Source organism: Schistocerca americana, chromosome 9 (genome assembly GCF_021461395.2).
Source record: "Schistocerca americana isolate TAMUIC-IGC-003095 chromosome 9, iqSchAmer2.1, whole genome shotgun sequence".
NCBI lineage: Eukaryota > Metazoa > Arthropoda > Insecta > Orthoptera > Acrididae > Schistocerca > Schistocerca americana.
Window position 1 is genome coordinate 23578989 of NC_060127.1, and position 20986 is coordinate 23599974.

The following is a 20986-nucleotide window of genomic DNA, read 5'->3' on the forward strand; positions in this document are numbered from 1 at the left end:
AAGTTCTTCTTTAAAATTTGCGGAAAAAAGAAGCAATCCCGGATAATAAGGACTTAAGAATTAATTTCAAAGCAACTATGACTTTAAACAAAAATCTGTTCCACACATTTTATTGTCCTCTTATGCAGAAGTAAACTTTGAAATTCTCATTTTACGGAAACAATGATGATAACAAAATTAAAATCATTATAAAATATACGTCGATACGCATTTTCAAACAAAAATTTCACAGAATATCAATCATTATGTTGTACATAATAGTCTCAAGTTTACTATTTTAACTGTAATATTTTTGGAGACCTAAGTACAAGAAAGCATTCGGCCCTATGTCTCTACTTATTTAGAAATAAAGTGAAAACCGCGTGGCACTTTACAGTACCATCTGACCATGTGCGCACTTTTTGTATACACTCTACACAAGCATAGTTTGTTGCTTTCTTTGAAGTTTTCCACTACATTTTACTAGCTTCGTCGATCTTGTGTACAGGTTTGGCTCCGTTTAGTCTTCGGATGATTCTCATCACTGGAAATGATATATCACAGAAAAGCACACATTTTCATGTATCGACAATACTAACAGATGATGAAATTGTTGCAGCTCTTCTTGAAGGTTTGCCACAGGAATTACGTTATGGAAGTAGAGGACAACGAAGATGATAACTGCTGAAGCCAGTGATGCTAGTAATGTTGCAGCTTGAGGTTTGATGCAATTTTTGTAACAGCTTCAGGTTTTGATGCCGTTTTTGAAAAAGACACGACAAAATATGCACCAATTTTAGAGCAAAATCAGTTTACCTGAAACTGAATGAAAATGCAAAAAACGAGAGATAAATGATTACTTACATGAATACCCTCAAATACGTATAAAGATGCTATAGATCGAAACTGACAGAAGGTGAAGTAAACTAAGATAACTCAATCATATTCTTCAGTGGGAGAAGTCCATACAAACCATACAATCTAATGAAATCTTTATAACATGGGTACAAACTGTTGTGTATTGCAGAGAAGGTCACATTCACGCCTTTCACATATATCGAGGGACAAGTCAATCTGGAAAGGGAATCTGAAAACTATGTTTTAGGAGGAAAGATTGTTTCAGATTTATCAAAGAAACTTTTTTTGGGTTGGGGGGGGGGGGGGAGGAGGAGGAGGAGGAGGAGGAGGAGGGGGGAGGAGGGGGGAGGAGGAGGGAAAAGAAAGAGAGAGAGAGAGAGAGAGAGAGAGAGAGAGAGAGAGAGAGAGAGACTGTACTTCGTCGACTACTTACTTTGCCCTGCCTCAAGACTAAAATCAGAGAAAACCTTGGCTCGTGGTGTAATGATGATAAAGAGGAAAGGTTTCACAGTGGGCCATTCACTTTCTAAAGAAATGACTGATTATAGAATGTCAACCTCAACCTCTGAAACTGGGATATTTTTCTGGAAAGTCAACTAAACAATGTGCCTTGTTTCCAATTACCATGGAATAGAAGTAACATTTATGTGCAGAAAGCAGAAGCACAGCACTAAAATCAACATTCAGTGCTCTTCTGCAGCAAAGGACTAGAGTTGTAATACGGGAGTTATGAACCACGCCAGCAGACTTAAATATGATCATGGGATAGAAAGGAGAACCAAAAAGTATTTGTAAAACAATATGAACTGTGTTGTGAGCTGTATGGAATGATTAAGCTTCTGGAGTTTAGCAGAAATGTTGCCCAGGACTGCTGGTTAGGACAAATGCAAAGCACACCAGTACCAGAGCTCCAAGGCTGTGTTCACAGAAAACAACAAAAGGGAGAGATCAGTCACAAAGGATGTAAGATTAGGAAATAGAGAGATCATTTGGTCACTTTTACAGTGAACAGAAGGATATGAGGCATGAATTTCAATCAAGGTTCAGTCTAGACAAAATTCAAAATGGTTATTTTATGGAGTATTTTTCAGCTGCAAAGAAAATAAAAATATGTTTACTGAATTCCACTTAGTAATTGCGTAATTGCCATCCTAAATATAACTGAGTTGTAGCCTTAGTACATTCTAATGCATTTTAACTCATTACCAAGGAAAAGGGCTGTACTCAGAACTTTGGTCGGCAAGCCACTGGAGGGCCAGATGATACTTTGAAGCATCAACTTTGTAAAATGGCGAAAAAATTTAAAAAAAAAATGTTGACTTGTTTCTACTTTCTACTGTGATCCACAACAAAACTGGAAAATCTGTGTTTTAGACAGTTCAGGCAACAAAGAGTTAAGTATTAACAATCCTACAAACATTCGGTGCTCGTCATACGCTGTCCAGTTGCATTAATGTGATCATCTGTCTAAAGCCTGAATAACCACATATTTAAAGTGAATCACTACAAGATGTGCAGGAAGAGAGTCAGCGAGTTTCTGGAAGCTATCAACTGGAATGTGGAGCCACGCTAACTCCAGGTGTGCTAGGTTTCTCGGCTGAGGATCCACGGTGCGCACTGCCCAATCAAGGTGTTCCACAGAAGTTGATTGGGTTTAAATCCAGGGACTTTGGTGGCCGGGGTAGTATGGTAAACTCATTCTGCTGTTCTTTGAACCACACATGTACCCTGCGAGCTGTGAGATATGCTGCATTGCCCGGCTGGTAGATGTCATCGTGCTGAGGAAAAACTAACTGCATATGTCTATTGATCCACTATGCATCACAGAATGGCAAGATCACCCAGGGAAAGTCCCAAAAACATACTACAGACCATAATGCCCTCTCCTCTGGCTTGGACCCTTCCAACTATCAACAGCCATCTGTCTGATGGAGCATAAAATATGATTCATCCGAAAGGCACCTGCCACCACTCAGTGGAAGTCCAGTTGCGGTATTGGTGCGCAAATTCCAACGTTCATCGCTAGTGAACAGCAGTCGGGATGTGTACATGAACCACGAGCCTGCTGCTGAGGCCTATATGCAGCAACATTTGCTAAACAGTTGTTGACGAGACACTGTTGGTAGCTCCTTGGTTCACCTGGGCAGACAGTTGCTCCACAGCTGCATGTCCATTTGCCCATACAGTTACCTGCAGCTATCAGGCCGTCCATGGCCTGTGGTGCACCACAGTTTTCTCAGTGCTAGTTTTGGATAGCACCGTCTTGCCATGGACACACACAAAAGAGAGATTTAAAGCACAGTTCCAAGCACTGTGAGGAACGGGCACTGTGACCAGAGGAAGAAAATCTTTTTCAGTTAGGCAGGTAGACACCCCCCCACCTCCGCTACGCCCCCTTGAGGTCACCCAACCACCAAGTCTGTAGCAATCTTTCTACCTCGTTTGTTTGAAATACAGTTTGCGTGCCTATTATATACTAATAATGGAATATTACAAGTACGGAAATAAACAGCTCATCATTTCCTTCATACATTTAAAAAAAGCATGTGATAGCATACATACATCCACACTTTTAAAAATCCTCACATCACATGGTCTTCAGCAAAGATTAATGCGAATTATCAAACTAATTTCAGCCAACACAAATTCCAATGTAACATTCATATAAGAAATTTCAAAAGCTGTCACAATAAAAGCTAGTATCAGACATGGTGCTGGATTATGCCCATAGCCTTTCAATGCAGCCCTCTATCGCACCATGAAGATTTGACAAAAACAAAACTCACCAAAAATTTAAACTGGAGCAACGTCATCAATAAGAAAAAACTGTAGGGTTTGTGTATTACTTAGCTCTCTTCACTGTCAAACTGGAAAAACTTTGTGGCTATATCACCAGTCCACAAAAATATCACCTAAAATAGATGAAAAGTATCCTTCTGGGAAACAGACTGTGCCCAAGAAACCCTGTTTATAAGTAAAGTCTTCATAAGCAATCACAAACTTAAAATAGTACTCTAGTATAAATATCTTTGAGAGATCATTAAGCACAACTTACATGAGAAAGAACCACAGATAAAAAGAACCAACAAAATGAAAAACGCTCAATTCCAAACATGGTCACTGTATAATAAGAAATTTGTATCAACAGACTCGAGATCTAACACTATAAAACCATAAATCTCCTGGAAGCCACTTTGCTTGCCACACCCTGTTCCAAATTCAGAATGAAAGAACTGTCCAGCTCCTCAAGACTGAAAAAGGACTAACCAGAAGACTCATTAAAAAAACCACCCATGAAGGAATCTTGAGAATCCTCCCCTATGAAACTTCTTATTAAGATATCGGCCTAATAATCAACCAGAATAATGAAGAAGAAAAATCTTTATTTCACATCTTTAACATGTAAGAAAACAGGATGTTGTGACAAGAAATCTTAGAAGACAGGAGGACAATAGATCTGAGGAATCAAGCAAAATCTTAAGGGGGGCTTGCACGTAAAAATTCGAAAATTTTCACATTTTACAAAACATGACCTAGAATATTATGTACTCTTTCCTGCTCAAAATAATGCATAAATTATCTGTGTGTGATATTCAGAAGTATTTTATTTTTAATTTTGAAGTCTTACATGCGTATCTCCGAGATCACCTCACTTTGGATGTGCATCTGTTTATATGCGAATACCTCGGAAACTACATTTTATAGAAGGTTGTGATTTTCATCCCTGACAGAAAACATGTGGCGCTCGATGTCAGTCACACTGCTATTTCGCAGTTGCTTGGAAACTGTTTGTTTGTTTGTTTTGTGTGAAACAGTGACTTTCGACGTAATCTGGTGCAGTTTGACATAATATAAACATGCCTAGAAATGCTAGTTTATTCAAGAAATGCAAGTTTGGTGGAAACCAACACACTAGACGTGTAAAAGCACGTGTTGTTCAAGAGTTGGAACCTACAAGCAGTGTAAAATCAAATAACCTTGATGTGCCACCAGAGAACAAGGGAGATGCGACCTCACACAATGCAAGTAAAATTAACTTACATAAACAATTCGAGGAACTAGGATTACTGCAGAATAATTTAGTACTTCTGGTCTGGGCTATGTTTTATGCGATATGAACATTTTAATTCAGATGTGTGATACGCTGTGCTGTAATATTTGTGGCGGAAAAGTAATTATTGAAGAGATTTTTCTGCAAGAATAGGGCTGCACTGGCTGTGACAACAAAAAGTAAATTGTAATGTCAAATGAACGCAAGAATAATTTTGATGAGGTAAATGTTGTGACTTGGCAAGACAGCCAAGCCACTATGAGATAGCCGAAAGGCACGCGTTTAAGCTCACGCAGGCTGGCGTGTGGTCTGGAACAGTTAAAGGAGTTGAGTCTGGTAAAAAAATAATCCATAATTGGTAAACATCGGTCTGACGGTACATGCATCACAAGATAAATATCAAATGATAATGGCACCTTGCTAGGTCGTAGCAAATGACGTAGCTGAAGGCTATGCTAACTATCGTCTCGGCAAATGAGAGCGTAATTTGTCAGTGAACCATCGCTAGCAAAGTCGGCTGTACAACTGGGGCGAATGCTAGGACGTCTCTTTAGACTTGCCGTGTGGCGGCGCTCGGTCTGCAATCACTGATAGTGGTGACACGCGGGTCCGACGTATACTACCAGACTGTGGCCGATTCAAAGGCTACCACCTAGCAAGTGTGGTGTCTGGCGGTGACACCACAGTAAATATAAGACTTTTCTATGCCATGAGAGCTATCAGAAAAGGCCTTAGTGCAGCTCAGTCTTTCTGTTCGGTTATGAATCTACCACCACCACCACCTACAAAAATTCAGAGGTATACTGAAGTTAAAGAAGAAGCTGTTGAATATGTCACTTACCTGTCAATGAAGGCTGCAACAAATGAAGCTGTTGAAGTGAACAAAGGCAACAATGATAGACCAGTTGCGTTTAATGGGACATGGCAAAAGCGTGGTCACACGTTGAAAAACTCAGTTGCCACAATCACAAGTGTAGACACAGGTAAAGTAATTGATTTTGAGGCACAAAACATTGCTATAGCTCCTGTGACAAAAATGGAAAAAATGAACAAGAAAACTGACAGAAAAATTATGAAGGAACTAGTGGTGGAGTGGAAGCTGATGCCGCAATGAAAATGTTTAGCAGATCACTGCAGGAAAGGTGTGTATGATACATCCAATTACTTGGGGACGGAGATTCTAAGGCATATAAGTGTGTTATTGAAGCAAATCCATATGAAAATATTGGGATAAGGAAATTGGATTGTGTTGGGCATGTGCAAAAGAGGATGGGCACACATCTCAGAAAATTAAAAATCTCTTCACACCACCACACTGTCTGATGGCAAGCCACTTAGAGGTCAGCTGACTGATAAAACAATAGATCAACTCCAGAAGTAATATGGAATGGCCATCAGAAATATCATAAAGGATATAGAAAGTACGAAAAAGCAGTCTGGGCCACATACTTCCACAAACTTTCAACCTACAGAAAACCGACACATGCACTCTGTCCACCTGGACCTGAATCGTGGTGTAAATTCCGGAAGGCTGAAGTTTCAAGAGTTTCTTTTGAACACAAGAACTCTATTCAAATGGTTCAAATGTCTCTGAGCACTATGGGACTTAACATCTATGGTCATCAGTCCCCTAGAACTTAGAACTACTTAAACCTAACTAACCTAAGGACAGCACACAACACCCAGTCATCACGAGGCAGAGAAAATCCCTGACCCCGCCGGGAATCGAACCCGGGAACCCGGGCGTGGAAAGCGAGAACGCTACCGCATGACCACGAGCTGCGGACAAGAACTCTATTCCTCAAGCCGTTATGAAAGCAATAAAACCAATTTATAGGGACCTAGCACAGCCAGACCACCTCCGAAAGCGTCTACATGGGCAAACACAGAATCCTAATGAATCATTCAACAACATTATCTGGACACGAGTGCCCAAAAATGTTTTTGTAGGGCTCAATACACTAAAATGGGGGGTGGGGGGGTTAGTGATGCTGTATTGAACATTTAATGATGGAAATATGGGAAGAATACGAGTTCTAAAACACCTTAACATCACTCCAGGCTACCACATACTGTAAAGTGCTTGAAGTTATTGGAGAAGATAAGACTCGCCAAGGCACAGCATGCAGCTCAGTTCACCACCAAAGAAGCAAGATCAATCAGAAGACAGAAGCTTTTGGAGAAGGAAGGTCACAAAGATGGTGATGCTGACCACGCTGCTGGGTGTTTTTGAGACTTAATTTAAAATTACAAGTCAATTTTTATCACTTTATACTTTAAATGTGATTTTCTCAAAATGACATTTTTTATGCTTTATGTTCCTTTATATCAAAACCTACTTGTGATAGCTATATAAAACTTTGGCACCTATTTCATTATAATATATTGTACGTACTGAAGCACAACTATAGTAATAACTTTAATAGAAGGCCATCCAGGGCATTATGTTACAATTATTTCTAATAAAAAATAGAATAATGGAAAATACATACATATATCTCTCCTTTTGTACCTCATCTCTTAATTCTGGTACAGCAGACATAAATAACACGGATAAGACAGCTGTAAAATTGTACAGTGTTATCTTCATTGGTTCCAAAGATAAAGGTACATGAAGTAGGGTAAATTAACTTTGCCCACACAGACCCTGCAAACCCCCCTTAAAGCAGATGTACTCCAGATAATAGATGCAAAAAAGATAAATTACAAATTTTCAGCAGAAATGACATGTAGGAGGACTACAGAAATTTCAAATAAATTGAGAAAAATACTCTGAGAAAGAACAAAACCGAATGAGCACAGTGCAACCTCCAAAGAAAAACTGAATATGATCAACTGAAGCAGACCAATGTAGCTAATTAAGTTAATAACGTACAGTGTGCACTTTAAATCTTTGCATGTTATCTTATATGTAGAATTATGGGCAAAGAGAATGGCTGGCCACCACTTACAAACTAGAGGCAAAATTCCATTCCAACTAACAGACACATTTGAATGCATATAACACTATTTACAGCTTTACGTGACATTGGTTCCTTCCTCTAGATGGAAAGGTCAGTCTGGGAAGATTAGGAAGGAGAGGCAGGTCACTGAGACAGGGATTCACCTGTTGTGGGCGTGAAGAGATACAAAGGTGATAAGCGGGCATCAGTTTTCTACTTTTAAATGTAGCCTTTAGCAGCATTGGAATTTTAGCTCCTGAAGAACATTTGCTTTGTCTCTCTCTAATTTTTCAGTTTCCCTTTTGTGCAATATGAACTTCCCATATCTATAAATAGGTTTAACTGCATTGTACTTGTGAGATTTTTGTCATAGAAGTTGCAGACAGACCATCTTATATAACCTCTTGTTTTTATATAGACTATGTAACTTATGTATCGTGTGATGAAATAACAAATATACCAAGTAACACAACTTACCATTGAGAGGGTTCGTCAGCACAGCTTGGATGCCCGGAGTTGCAGGCCCCGCTGTAGCAAACGTTGTGCCATCCCCTGCAGTTGCCACAACCTGTGGCATCTGGTGCTCCGGGCTGTCCCCACCTGTCACCTGGACCACTCTGTACGTAACTGTACCTGCATTTAGAAAATTTTCTGCATTACACACCACTCATTATCTGTAATGTTCTGCTTCCATAAAGCAATCTACCCTTTATGAAAATAATGCAGACGTCTATGCTGATGTCAAGATATGCCTTTAAATGAAAATTTTGTCACTTATTAAGACATTACACCACAGGCTGAAATACAATAATACAAAAATTAACTTTTGAGCTGAATGAAGATACCTGTTTTAAGTATTTGCCCTTCAATCATTTCCAAATAATACAGGACGTTTCAAGAATGTTACTGAAGTATTTACGTACAGGTTGAGGCATAAGGTTTTCCCCCAGTTGCTGGAAGTTATTCCTTAGGTTATTTGGAACAAAAAAATGTAAATACAGTAATGTGATCAGATCCATAATTAAGGAGTTACAAAACATGCCACGGTGTATGTGTACACAGGACACACGATCAGTCTTAGGTAGACAATTGCAGCGAGTGGTATGTTTGCATAACAACCATGCTGTTGATACTGCAGTCACTGCTTACTGTTATTGTCTCTTGTGTACAATACACTTTCTGATACTGTACAAGTTTTCATCGCAGGAGTATGGAGAGATGGTATACATTTTGGGCTTCTGTATTGGTAACACAAAAGCTGCTGTTGCCGAATATCACCATCGGTATCCTAATAGCAAGATTCTGAGTGCCAAACTATTTAGCGGAACATATCAAACATTGCTAGAAACTGGTACTCTTCCCAGAATTTGTACTCACTCCAAAAGACATTGTGGCATCCAGAAAGAGGAAAACATTCTTAATTCAATAGAGCGCAGTCCTCGTTCAAGTACAAGATGCCTAGCTACTCGACTGAATGTTTCACAATCAAAGGTATGTAGGATTCTTCATGAGAATGGGCTGTCTCCTTTTCATGTGCAGAAAGTTCACCATTTAGAGCTACACGATTGTGCCAACTGTTTGCACTTTTGTAATTGGTTAAATGGAAATTGGCAGCTGTATCGCCTCATAATGTTCAGTGATAAGGTAACCTTTACAAGATATGGCAACAACACGCATGTCTGGGCAGACGAAAATCCCCATGCTACGATAGTATCTCAATTTCAACGCAGATTCAGTGTCAACATCTGGTGAGATGGTGCGTGTGACCAATTACTGGGGCCGTTTATTCTCCCGGGAAATTTAAATGGTCAGATGTACAGTAGCTTTTTACAAGAAAACATACTGCTGCTTCTTGAAGATGTTCCTCTGGAAACAAGACACCGCACGGATGTCCAACATGACAGGTCACCTGCACATTTCCGCGATGTGGTAACAGCTTATCTTAATCAGCAATTCCCACATCAATGGATAGGTCACAGGGGACCCATCAACTGACCAGCCAGATCCCCAGATTTAACATCCCTACATTACTGCATCTGGGGTGGATGAAATATATTGTGTACGAAGTGGAAACATAAGAAGAATTGATACAACGCATTTTCAATGCCGCAATGTCAATAAGGAATGAGTATATGCAATTACGAAATGCTACTACCGTGGTTCACTCCCGTGCGAATCTTTGCCTTCAAATGCAGGTAGGAAATTTTGAACACTTGCTTTAAATCCACTCTGTGCATTTTTGACAGTGAAATCTTATAATAAAAGATTTTTTTCTGCCATTTTCCCCGAGTTTTTCCAATTACTGTAGCTCCTTAATTATGTATCTGATGCCATTACTTTATTTACATTTTTTGTTCCAAATAACCTAAGGAATACCCTCAGCAAACCAGGGGAAAACTTTGTGACGTACCCTACATTTGACTTACAAGTAAAGAGGGAAACTTGTAGCAGGTAGGGCAAGGGAGGAGAAGGAAACCGTGGCCTTTCCCACGGAATCATTCTAATATTCACCTTAGCAACTTAAGAAAAGTTTGGAATGAGATGGATGTGGGTTTGAACTCATCTCCTGCCGATGAGAGTCGAGTTCTAAGGCTAACCCACCCCTCTCGGTAACATTCTATAATGGAGGATACACAACAATGGACATTTATGATACATTAAAGCAGCTATTGACAAACTGCAGCTCTAAGTTGGACTGCAAAATGTGCTCACACAGACAGAACATTTTGATAGAGCACCGTCCAAGAAAAGCAGATTTTGGTTCAAGTAGTCTTGATCCATGCATGATTTTTAGCTTACTTGTAGTTTTTAGATGCAAAGGAAATATCTACGCGTCTCCTAGATGCTACTATTTGTTAATGTTTTGACCTATGAGTGTTTCACTTTATGGGACAGTACAAGTAAGAGATACTATACCTTTACTGTCCGCTTAGCTACAGAATAATGTTCAGGATAATTTTCTCAATTGATTACAGAAGTCGGTTGTGAGGGAATGTCACAGATCATGTTATGTGGGTAAACTAAAGAGGCTATGGAAGAGAAATGCAATACTTATATGAATGTACTTGTAACAATGATCTTTTGTAAACCACACCTTTCACAAATCCAATATTTACCCCAAATAAAATGTAATACAATATTTATGTACTTCCAAGTAAATAACCCATGCTGCATGGTGGTACAGGTAAATATTCTTGTCAGTCAGTGGACATAAAAAGTTTTTCTGGGTAACGAGCCACAACATGTTCTAATGTAAGTGTCACTAAATAGATAAAAAAACAGACATTATGGGCATACACACAGTGGTCATCATCAAAGCTGTCCATTGCAGACCAGTTACTAAGTGGATAAAAACTGATTTGCGGGCTTTGTTGTACTGCCCGAAACATTGACTTTACAACATGACATGGCCCTTCACATACAACACTTGTGTTAAACTAAACAACAGTTTGATTAAAACCAAATACCTGAGATAGTAACGATGTAATCACTGCCAAGTCTATATAAATGTTGTAACACTGGTGTGTATAGAATGTGCATAAGCAGTCCTTAACAGCAAATTTAAATTCACACTAAAATAAAATAAAAACAAACATTACTTATCTTTAAGTAGGATCTCAGGCTCATAAAAATGGTTACAAGCATGACTTTTTCAACAACATTTATGTGGTCTTATTTTTTGCAACAGTAATTTTAATTAATCCAGAATTCTCTGTTAGTTTGAAAAAGTTTCTTATATGTCACACAAATTATGTGTAAGATGTCTCACTGTTTCATAGAGCAATGGATAGATGTGCTGTATATGAAAATGTTTTTCTGAATTATGGGAATAGAATTAAGCACTGAAATCCTTTTGAATTTGCACGTGACTGAATTATTATTCAGTGATTTCTATAAATTAATGATAACATGGTTAGATTCTTAAACATTGGAAAGAAATCTTCAGACAAATCTGTCTATGAGGGACAAAAGTGAATCAACAGATAAGTTACTGCTACAAGTAACTCTCATTCTCCAATTCACAAACTGAGTCAACAACAAGAAAGCACATCAAGTTCGACAAAGTAACTATATCAGTGATATGCACTCATGAGCAGTGTCTACATAATTTTTTGAAGTGTGTACAGCAATAACAAAATCAAAGTCACTCTGTTCTATGGATAAAAGACATATGTCTATTTAGGAAGGCAATTAATGTTGTACGACTGTTCAAGGAGCGGAAATGGGGTCAGACCACAATCTAGTAATAAGCACAATGAAAATCTAATTGAGGAAAGAATCTACAATGAAAATCAGACCTGGAAAAATGACCCAATTTGATCAGGAAAATTTAATAGGGACAGAAGAAATACCACAATACAAAGTTGGGGTTTCAATTTGTTTCAAGTGAAATGAGAGAAAAATATATCAGTAATAAGTGTTGCAATAGAATAAAAGAAGTCATCTTCACAGGTACAAGCAATAACCTGAAGACAGTAAACAAACACAGAAAGAAATTGTTTGATAATTAAGAAAGTGAGGTAGCTGGAGACACTGGTATGAAATTACGCAGGAAATGATTAAAAGCAAAAGAGAATCCTGAGATAAAACTTGATTATCAGCAAACATCACATCTCAAGAAAAAGGAAGAATACCTAAAACATGAGATTTAATTTATTTACAAATATGATTAAAATATTAACACTCTCAGAAAATACATGGCTCAGTCAACAAAATTAGAAGAGGTTCACTTTATAAAACCCATATGATTCAGGACAAGGATTTTGGATACAGAGAAATGTTTGTTTGAGTCATTGGCTTTGATCAAATACACAGGAAACATACAACAAATGTTGTAAATAATAAGGAGACTTAAACGTGATGCTACTGGTGATTTTTTTTTTTTCAAATGAGCTAAGCTACAGAGCAGTCTGTTAGCACAACCATGTTTCCTAGTAAAAAAATGCCCGTTTGTAAGCTTTATCAACCCACAACCAAACTGTCACCATCCAACACAACCTTGACCTCGGGCACAGCTACAGATTATTCTGTTGCCACAACCGGATTCTTACTATGACATTTGTTGGCTTTGCCAGCTTACAAAACTGTGAATATATGCACTAAAAGTTGACATGACAGCAGCCATGAACATTATGTCACAGGTCAAAGCCAACGACTCATACCGAACATTCCTCTTGACCAAACGATGGAAATTACTAAACAGAACAAAAGTTTATTGAAAAGCAATAAATATTTTAACAATTTGTTTGAATTGTTCTGATACAGTATTGCCAATTGCAAATTACAGCAGCAGCCTTAATAATGACCAAATACCAAAACCCACACATGGGAGGAGGTGGAAAGCATGAGACATCTAAGAAATGGCACAGAAGTCTTGAAAGATGCTGGCTACCTAGGTACAAAAATACGGAGAGGAAGCAATGTATAGATGTTTGTTTTGTTTGATACAGGTTATCTGGAGAAGACAGCACTAACAGAATAGAAAGAAACAGTAATCGCCCCAACATATAACAAGACAGGGAAGAAACTACGGAGAATATCTTACAGTTAACAATTCATTGCTACATGATGTGAAATGATATGCAGTAAATATAATCACGGATTATCAAAATCAACTACTGACAATAATCAGAAATACGGAAGCGTCCTATCCCGCCTGTCTGCTTTGACCCATGATGTCACAAATATGGCGGAAACAAAAACAAAAACACACACACACACACACACACACACACACACACACTTTCCACAAGAAGCCTAATGACACTAACGGGACAAGCGCGGGAAATGGGGTGTTTTGGGTGGGGGGCAAACTAAATATAAACAAATTTAGACGCCTTGCGTAGCTACAACGTGTAAGTGAAGACAGTCATGCATGAATACCCACCCACCTCCCCAGGGGTCATAACCCCTGCAACCCATAGAAGATAAAGATGCTTCAGTAGCTGATTAGTGTTCGACCCCAATAATCTACATAATCAGAAAAATAAATGAAAAGTATGGAAATGTAAACAAAAAATACATAACTTGTTTACTGATTTTTATGAAAGCATATCATTCCATTCACAGTCAAACATTAGCAACATAATGATGGAATTTGTAATTTTAATTAAACTTATAAATCTTTGTGATATGTACATGGGTGATAATATAAGAATGGATTTGCTAAATGGAATAAAATCTGACCATTTTAAGAATAAAACTGGACCAAGACAGGGAGATGCTTTGTTCCCTTGTATATTTTGGAGAAAGTTGTTAAGAACTAAACTAGTACTTGCTAGGGCTCTCCAGACAAGGTTAAAGTGTACAAAGTAAAACAGAGATTATATAATTATTTGTACTCACAAAATGAACCTCCAAACTCTGTGTTAAAGTAAATGATCAGAAACAAAATTCTTGATAGAGAGATTTAGAGCTGAACAAAGCTTCAGCACTGAACAGTTCAAATTCCTGGGTGCAAAGATAGGTGAACAAATTCAGAGACAAGCTGAAGTGATAATGACAGTGCAAAATATTAATAGAGCTTACTACTCCATACAAAAACTTGTAGTATCTAATCTACTGACATAGGAAACTATGAAGAAGTTCACTTCACTCTACATCTCACAAGGAGTTCACTATAAACTAGTTTCGTTTTCAAGATCATATTCCACTGACAACAGTTACAACAGCTTAACTGAATAAACGATGGAAAACAAACAACCTGACCATAGTTAAGGGATAAACTGAACTCTGGCAGTTACATAGATTTCTGATGATCAGAGGATGAAGTGGCGTCTTCACATGTTACCAGTTCCCACACATACATACACGAAACAGCTACTCAGAAAATGTGTGTATCAAGTTTGTTGACAATTGATTTGACGAAACCTACACTACCATCTTTTTAATTCTCTAAACACTTCCTAACTAAGATTCAAATATTTTAAAACAGGTATTGTTACCATAGCCTACAGAATTGAGTGCAGTTACCAAGAGAGGGGGCATTTTGGACGAATTGTAACTTCAGTTACATTAAACTGTCAACAAAATATAATGCGTACTGTGTATAACACATTCTGGAAAGGTGTGAGGCAAGAAGGGGAGGGGGGGGGGGGGGAGTGGAGATTTCACTGTCAAGAAACCAAACAAAGCCCCCTCTTTAGGCTATTACTGTAATCATCTAGTCTTTAATGACAATTGTACTAACATAATACAAAAGGAAACAATGTGTTTGCATCTGCTTACACAACAGGTTTTCACACAGTTCAAAAACCACACAGCATGAGAGGTCCTCAGGATCATTCGCTGAGCGCATAATTATATCTCAATACAGTTAATCACCAGACCAGTCCTAACCTACGAGAGAGAAACGTGGAGTTTAACTAAAACTGACGAATGTTACCAATTTTTTAAAAACAGAGTTTTATAAAAAAATCTTTGGTCCACACTATGAGAATGAACTGCACAACTGCAAATGAAGACAACACAGAAATTCGCATGCAATTACAACAACTATAATGAATTCTGAAAGAGTTCAATGGGTAGGCCATCTGATGAGAATGCAAGAGGTGGCATTTGGAGGCAGCCACTAAGATTGGCACGGATCAAATTCAGTATTATCACCTGCCAACATCACTCACATCAGCGAGGGAAACATTCTCACATACACTCTGTTATACTTAAAATTCCCCTGGCATCTGATTAAGATGCAAAAATAAGTAGTATAACAAATTAAATCCAACAGAAAATATACTTTAGGCATGATTAATAATGAAGTAACAGCTTTAATATGATGTGTGAACTGAATCCACGAGAGACCGTCTATCTGTGCACATTTCTGCCGGTATCTACTGTTGTAAAACACGTTTTTATGTCTTTTTACATTAACTCACCTGAATCTGCTGCTCTAAACTGATATTGTACTTCTTCATCACCGGCTTCCAACAGCCCTTGAGTTTGTGCCAGCTCCGCCACTGCACTTTGATCTTCCACAGACCCAAGCGATCCATCCTCTTCGACTATTGTCAAACTCTGTGCAGCTATAATATCTTTTGAGTCAGTTACACAGTCTTCACTTCCATCACCGTCCTTCTCCTGACTAGTTAAAAAGATGAGGGGAAATCTTTCAGATTCCATTGTATCAGCCATACGCTCACATAACTTACTGCACCATTAACCTAAGAATTCACATTTGAGTCTCAAATTTGTACACGTTTATCGCTATCTTACCGCAAGCGTAACACAGACTTCATAATTTCCGACTCAAGTGATATCTGAAACACAGTATGAAGCTCATGGAGGAAATTACGTAGTACTATCAACAAACAGCTCAGGCAGGCTTATCAGGACTGGCCACCCAACTATTTATGTCAAAACTCATTTTTAAACAACACAAGGTGACCTTCAGCGGGAGATTGAAGATGATAACGCCCCAGATCCATCCTTAGTCTGTCTTATCACTCCCTGTCAATAAACATACCTGTTCTCCAAATCATGATCGAATATATCCATCGTAAACACCTCACAGCAATTTGAATTTGCCAGGAACGTGCCGACTGATCACGGGGCCAAACAACAGGGTCATGTGAGCAGCATGTAATGGCTACCCGCCCTATCGATGTAAGCAACAACAGGAATAAACGTGCTTTCAAGGATTTAACACATTGTAATCATATGCGCATCATTACACATTTCAGGATCTCATTAACTTATATGCTTCTACTTCCATGAACATTCTGCACTTCAACTCATAATTTATCTGTAAATACGATTCGCAGCCGCCCTGACCACTGCAACCACCGTTTGCGCATAAACCTGTCATGGTTACTAGAACTCCTTCAATGTTGGGCCCCAATAAATGTTATAGCAACCCGTGTTGCTGACGATAATCCTTCAAGTGCTTGATGCTACCACAAAATCAAAATTTTGTGACTTTGAGCGACTATTTTGCGAATCAATCGCCAAAACTATAAAGAAAAGAAATAAAGGACTTCATTAGCAGTGCGTGGTACATCAAATTTCATATAACCATGATTTTTTTAAACTTTTGATCATTTAAGAACGTCTATGCGCGTTTTCGAAGTACTGACAAAATTACGGAACAGATTTGCTAACGGCAAATGCAGCAAAACTTTTTTTATTATTGATGAACATATGTTTTTATTGGATGGTGACATAAGATCAATGTTGGTGAAAGCGGTTGATTACAAATTAGGTCAAGAGGCAGAGCTTTTCCTGTTTTTTTATCATAAATTTAAGTCTTATGTTTTGGCAGTAGCCTGAAATTAATAAAAACTTAATGAATTATAGATTGCCTTCCAGAGGTTGGCTATCCTGGTGGCATTCCTTCTCGCGTTGCTGGAAGCTAGGCGGTTGTTGAAAACCGCTGTGACCTGTGAATACGCGCGGTGGCTACGTCCCCATAAACTTCGTTTATGATGTTGCCCATGGTTTTTAGTAATTTTTATGTGACTTCATATGATTTAAGAATAAACATACGTTGTTGTGTTCGATCACAAAAACAAGACCGTTAAACCGATATAGACTAGGAAGGAACGAACGGAACATGTCAAAAAATTAAAAAAAAAGGGAGTCTTCGCCTGAGTACTGAGTAAATTATAGAAGTTAAGATAACACAAACAACTGCTTTATTTCACAATTGTATATCGCGGTTACGTAGTTCCTTTTGCAGCGTAAATCCACGAAAATAACTACGTAACCGCAATACATTTCCGCGCAACAAAATTGCGTTCATAGATTAAAATGATGCGTTAACTCAACAACCAAACTCTCAATAGTTACTGATGGATAGCTATTGAATAATGTAAAGAAGGTCCTTAACAGTCTAATATCTAGAAACACAATAGACATAAAACTGTTTTAGACTTATTTCGTTATAAAATTATTACTTAAAATATTTTTACACAGGTGCAGATCCAGAAGGAGAGGGGCCAGTCTTGGCGTCCTATCCTTATCTCAAAAAAAAAAAGAAGACATAGAAAAATACTATACTGACCACTGACATAAACAGCTTGTTATGACAATATTACAACACTTTATAAAATTCATTTTTCTTGTTATTAACAACTAAGGTGTCGGTTATGGACTTACATGTGGGTTTGGGGGTAAGTTATATTTGATGGTAGGGGGGGGGGGAGGAGGGGGAGAGAGATAGTAGAAACCTGTTACCAATCCCTCACCCCTCTCACAGCCGAAACATGCATCCTTGACTGTTTTTACATTTTACAGAACTGAATAAAATTACCCACTGAAGCTGGCACAAAGGTGCTGAAATATGTTTCAGTATTGGAAAGAACTGCTGTTTGCATAACAGAATCTGAAATTCCATAGTGTAGCCTTCAAATACAGCTCCTATTAGAGCTTCAAAATCAAACGATGATTATCACTCACTTTTATTTTTCCTGTGTGAATAATGTTTCTGCAATCTGATGAGCAAATATAAAATCAATAATTTGTGTAATGTATGAATAGGTTTTAAGGGTCTGCTTAAATTACTTATCTGTAGCTTAGCAATGTCGACACTATTTTCAGCAGTATTCCACCAGCTTCGCAAAAAGCAGCCATATAATTCTAATATGAAAGAACGAAGTTTCTGTGCCATCAGAGGAGATGTGTTAACTGTTCTTCAATATGTCAACAAACTTGTCGACCTCCACACTTGTCGGATCAAGTGCATCGAAGTAAGTTTTTGCACTGGCAACAGATAGGTTTCATGCCTTTCCTTGCATGCATTATTGCGCTACACACATTACTGTTTATGAAATTGAAGAGAGTTGTCCTGAGAAATAAGCTCAAGTAAATGGTGGCAATGTAACCCTCCATTTTCGAACATAAAAATGGATACCTTGAAGCTGCCTTCAGCTTACAGCCACTGCAGGAAGTAGATTATTTTTTCAAAAGTCCTTTCCAGTATTATTACAGTTTCTAGAGAAGGTTTACCCACAAAGTTCTGATCACTAGAGTTTTCTCAGTCCTCTTTAAAACTGCGCAAATAATGTAGGACTTGCGGAAAATTGATCTGATGCACAGTTGAAAATGTTATCTGTGCAAGGGTGGCACCACATGCATTAAATGGTGTACACCCGCACAGAATGTAACGGAGTGTTCGTAGATGCACACTATGGTTTCAGTGCGCCTATGCGACAGTAAAACTGGAAGATGAAACACTGAAAACTGCAATTTTTTTGTAGTTGTTTATCATCATCTGAAGGTGGAAAAAACATAGAAAATGTCGTCAGTGGGTGACAAGTGCTACAAAGTCGAAGGATATCTGGCAGAAAAAGTCTTTTAAGTGGTTTATGTGTAGGTAGTGATCAGTAGGATTTCATAGGTAAGATTTACAGATGATAGTGCTGTCCTCAGTGAAAACGATGAAGACTTATAGGACCTATTGAATGAAGTGAACAGTCTGATGAGTCTAATGAGGATTAGTACAAATGAGATTTGTGAGAAACTTAATATGATCAAGTAGACAAAGTGAAGTGATTCTGCTACCTTCGAAGTAAAATAAAACGTGACCAACGACGCAAGGAGAACATAGAAGACAGATTAGCACAGGTGAAGAAGTCATTCTTGGCCAGAAGATGTCTGTTGTAGTGTGCGGAGAATACTGTGGCCGCTAGATGCACAGACAACAAGGCACACATGGGAAGAGCAGTAATGGTGGGGGTTACAGGCAGGCGCTGTAGGCGAAATGCTGAATGCTGGAGGGGAAGTGCCATTCTAAACTGAAGCCTACGCTCACATTTAGTGTAAATATTAAGTGGGGGTCCTCGACACCCTACTTGTATGGTGGCCATTCAAAAAAGTCTACCATCATCTCTGCTTTGGTTAGTTTCAAAAAAGAATTTCGCCGAAAATGCAGCGATTTATTTTCTCCTGACTTGTTAACCATTAGTAACTTTCAGAGAAGCATGATGAATGGCGAATTTTGAGTAAAACTTAGACATTTCTCTTGTTATCATGTTAAAATTTGCTGCTAAAACACAATGGAGTTTACATAGCCTCACCTCATTACCATTTCGTGCAGACGCAATTGCGAAAGAATTCTGAAAACGCGGTTTGTTAAGTGAGGAACTCAGGAAAAATAAAGTCAGTAGCTTATGAGAAAGCACGTTTTCGGTACAAAATAAACGTGTAATGTCTTCACTTATTTTGTTACAAAGCACATAGCATTTCCCTTTTCACCAGCTCTTGATGGTCCTTATAACTTGCATTCTTTGATCGAAAAAGTCTGTAGTTAGCGGAATCACATGTTAGATAATGAAGTTTGCATAGTAACCATACTGGAAAATACTCTCCTCTTTGCATGCTATTATTTGCCAAAATCTCATTTCGATATTTCAAACCGTCTATGTATGATTAATGTTGTGGATATTTCATTCTGCCTTTATCGGCGAGATCGCAAAAGAGTGTGCTGTGTCAGATCAATTTATCCCAAGATTTGTGGTAGGTAACAGCCAAACATATAGAAAAATTCAGTATGTTAGCTAAATTCCATACGCTGCAACATATTATGCAATATGCACCAAATACAAAATCATAGCGACCACTATTTTTCATTACAAATATTTTAGGGTTTCGCACAGTGTCTTACTTCCACGTAAATATCACAATGGCTGTCAACATTAACGAAATGATGGGCATGCCATCATTAAATTGACATATAAAGTTATAAGTAAAGCAAAAATGGTCTTTTTTTACCAAACAGTTTCTGTAAAATCGTCTGAGAAGGGCAGGGGGGCGTGCTCCTCGTTTCTGTCATCGCCACGTTTAAGACACTTTGGACATTTTGGACGAAAATTGGTCACTGCCCATCAGCCACCATATCCTGCATGGGCTGTAGTTTCAAACAAGGAAGAAATTTGTGAGAATGCGAGTTTGGTGCACAGTGTTGCATCAGAGTGAATCATGGACTTGTGGGAACATGAGAAAAGAAGATAATTGAAGGGTTTGAGATGTGGTACTATAGAAGGACGTTGAAGGTTAGGTGGACTGATAAGGCAAGGAATGAGGAGGTTCACTGCAAAATTGCCGAGGAGAGAAACATGTAAAAACACTGATAAGAAGAAGGGACAAGAATATAGGACTTGTTAGGACATCAGAGAATAACTTCCATGGCACTGCAGGGAGCTGTAGAGGAGAAAATCAGGAG

The 20986-nt window shown here is 38.4% G+C and overlaps 1 protein-coding gene across 3 annotated transcripts in view; it reads right to left on the minus strand.

Annotated features, from left to right (window-relative positions):
* LOC124550861 (upstream stimulatory factor 2) overlaps window positions 1–16625 on the minus strand; it is a 55142-nt gene extending 38517 nt beyond the window's left edge. The window contains exons 1-3 of one of the 3 annotated variants that reach the window (XM_047125601.1): window positions 16292–16625; window positions 15705–15910; window positions 8308–8463 (exon numbers count right to left, since the gene is read on the minus strand). In XM_047125601.1, the coding sequence (XP_046981557.1) occupies window positions 8308–8463; window positions 15705–15910; window positions 16292–16323 (394 nt within the window). In that variant the 5' untranslated portion in view covers window positions 16324–16625. Of the gene's footprint in view, window positions 1–8307; window positions 8464–15704 lie in introns of all 3 variants that reach the window. The other 2 variants (XM_047125602.1, XM_047125600.1) reach the window with 2 other exon arrangements.
* Window positions 16626–20986: the final 4361 nt, after the last annotated feature.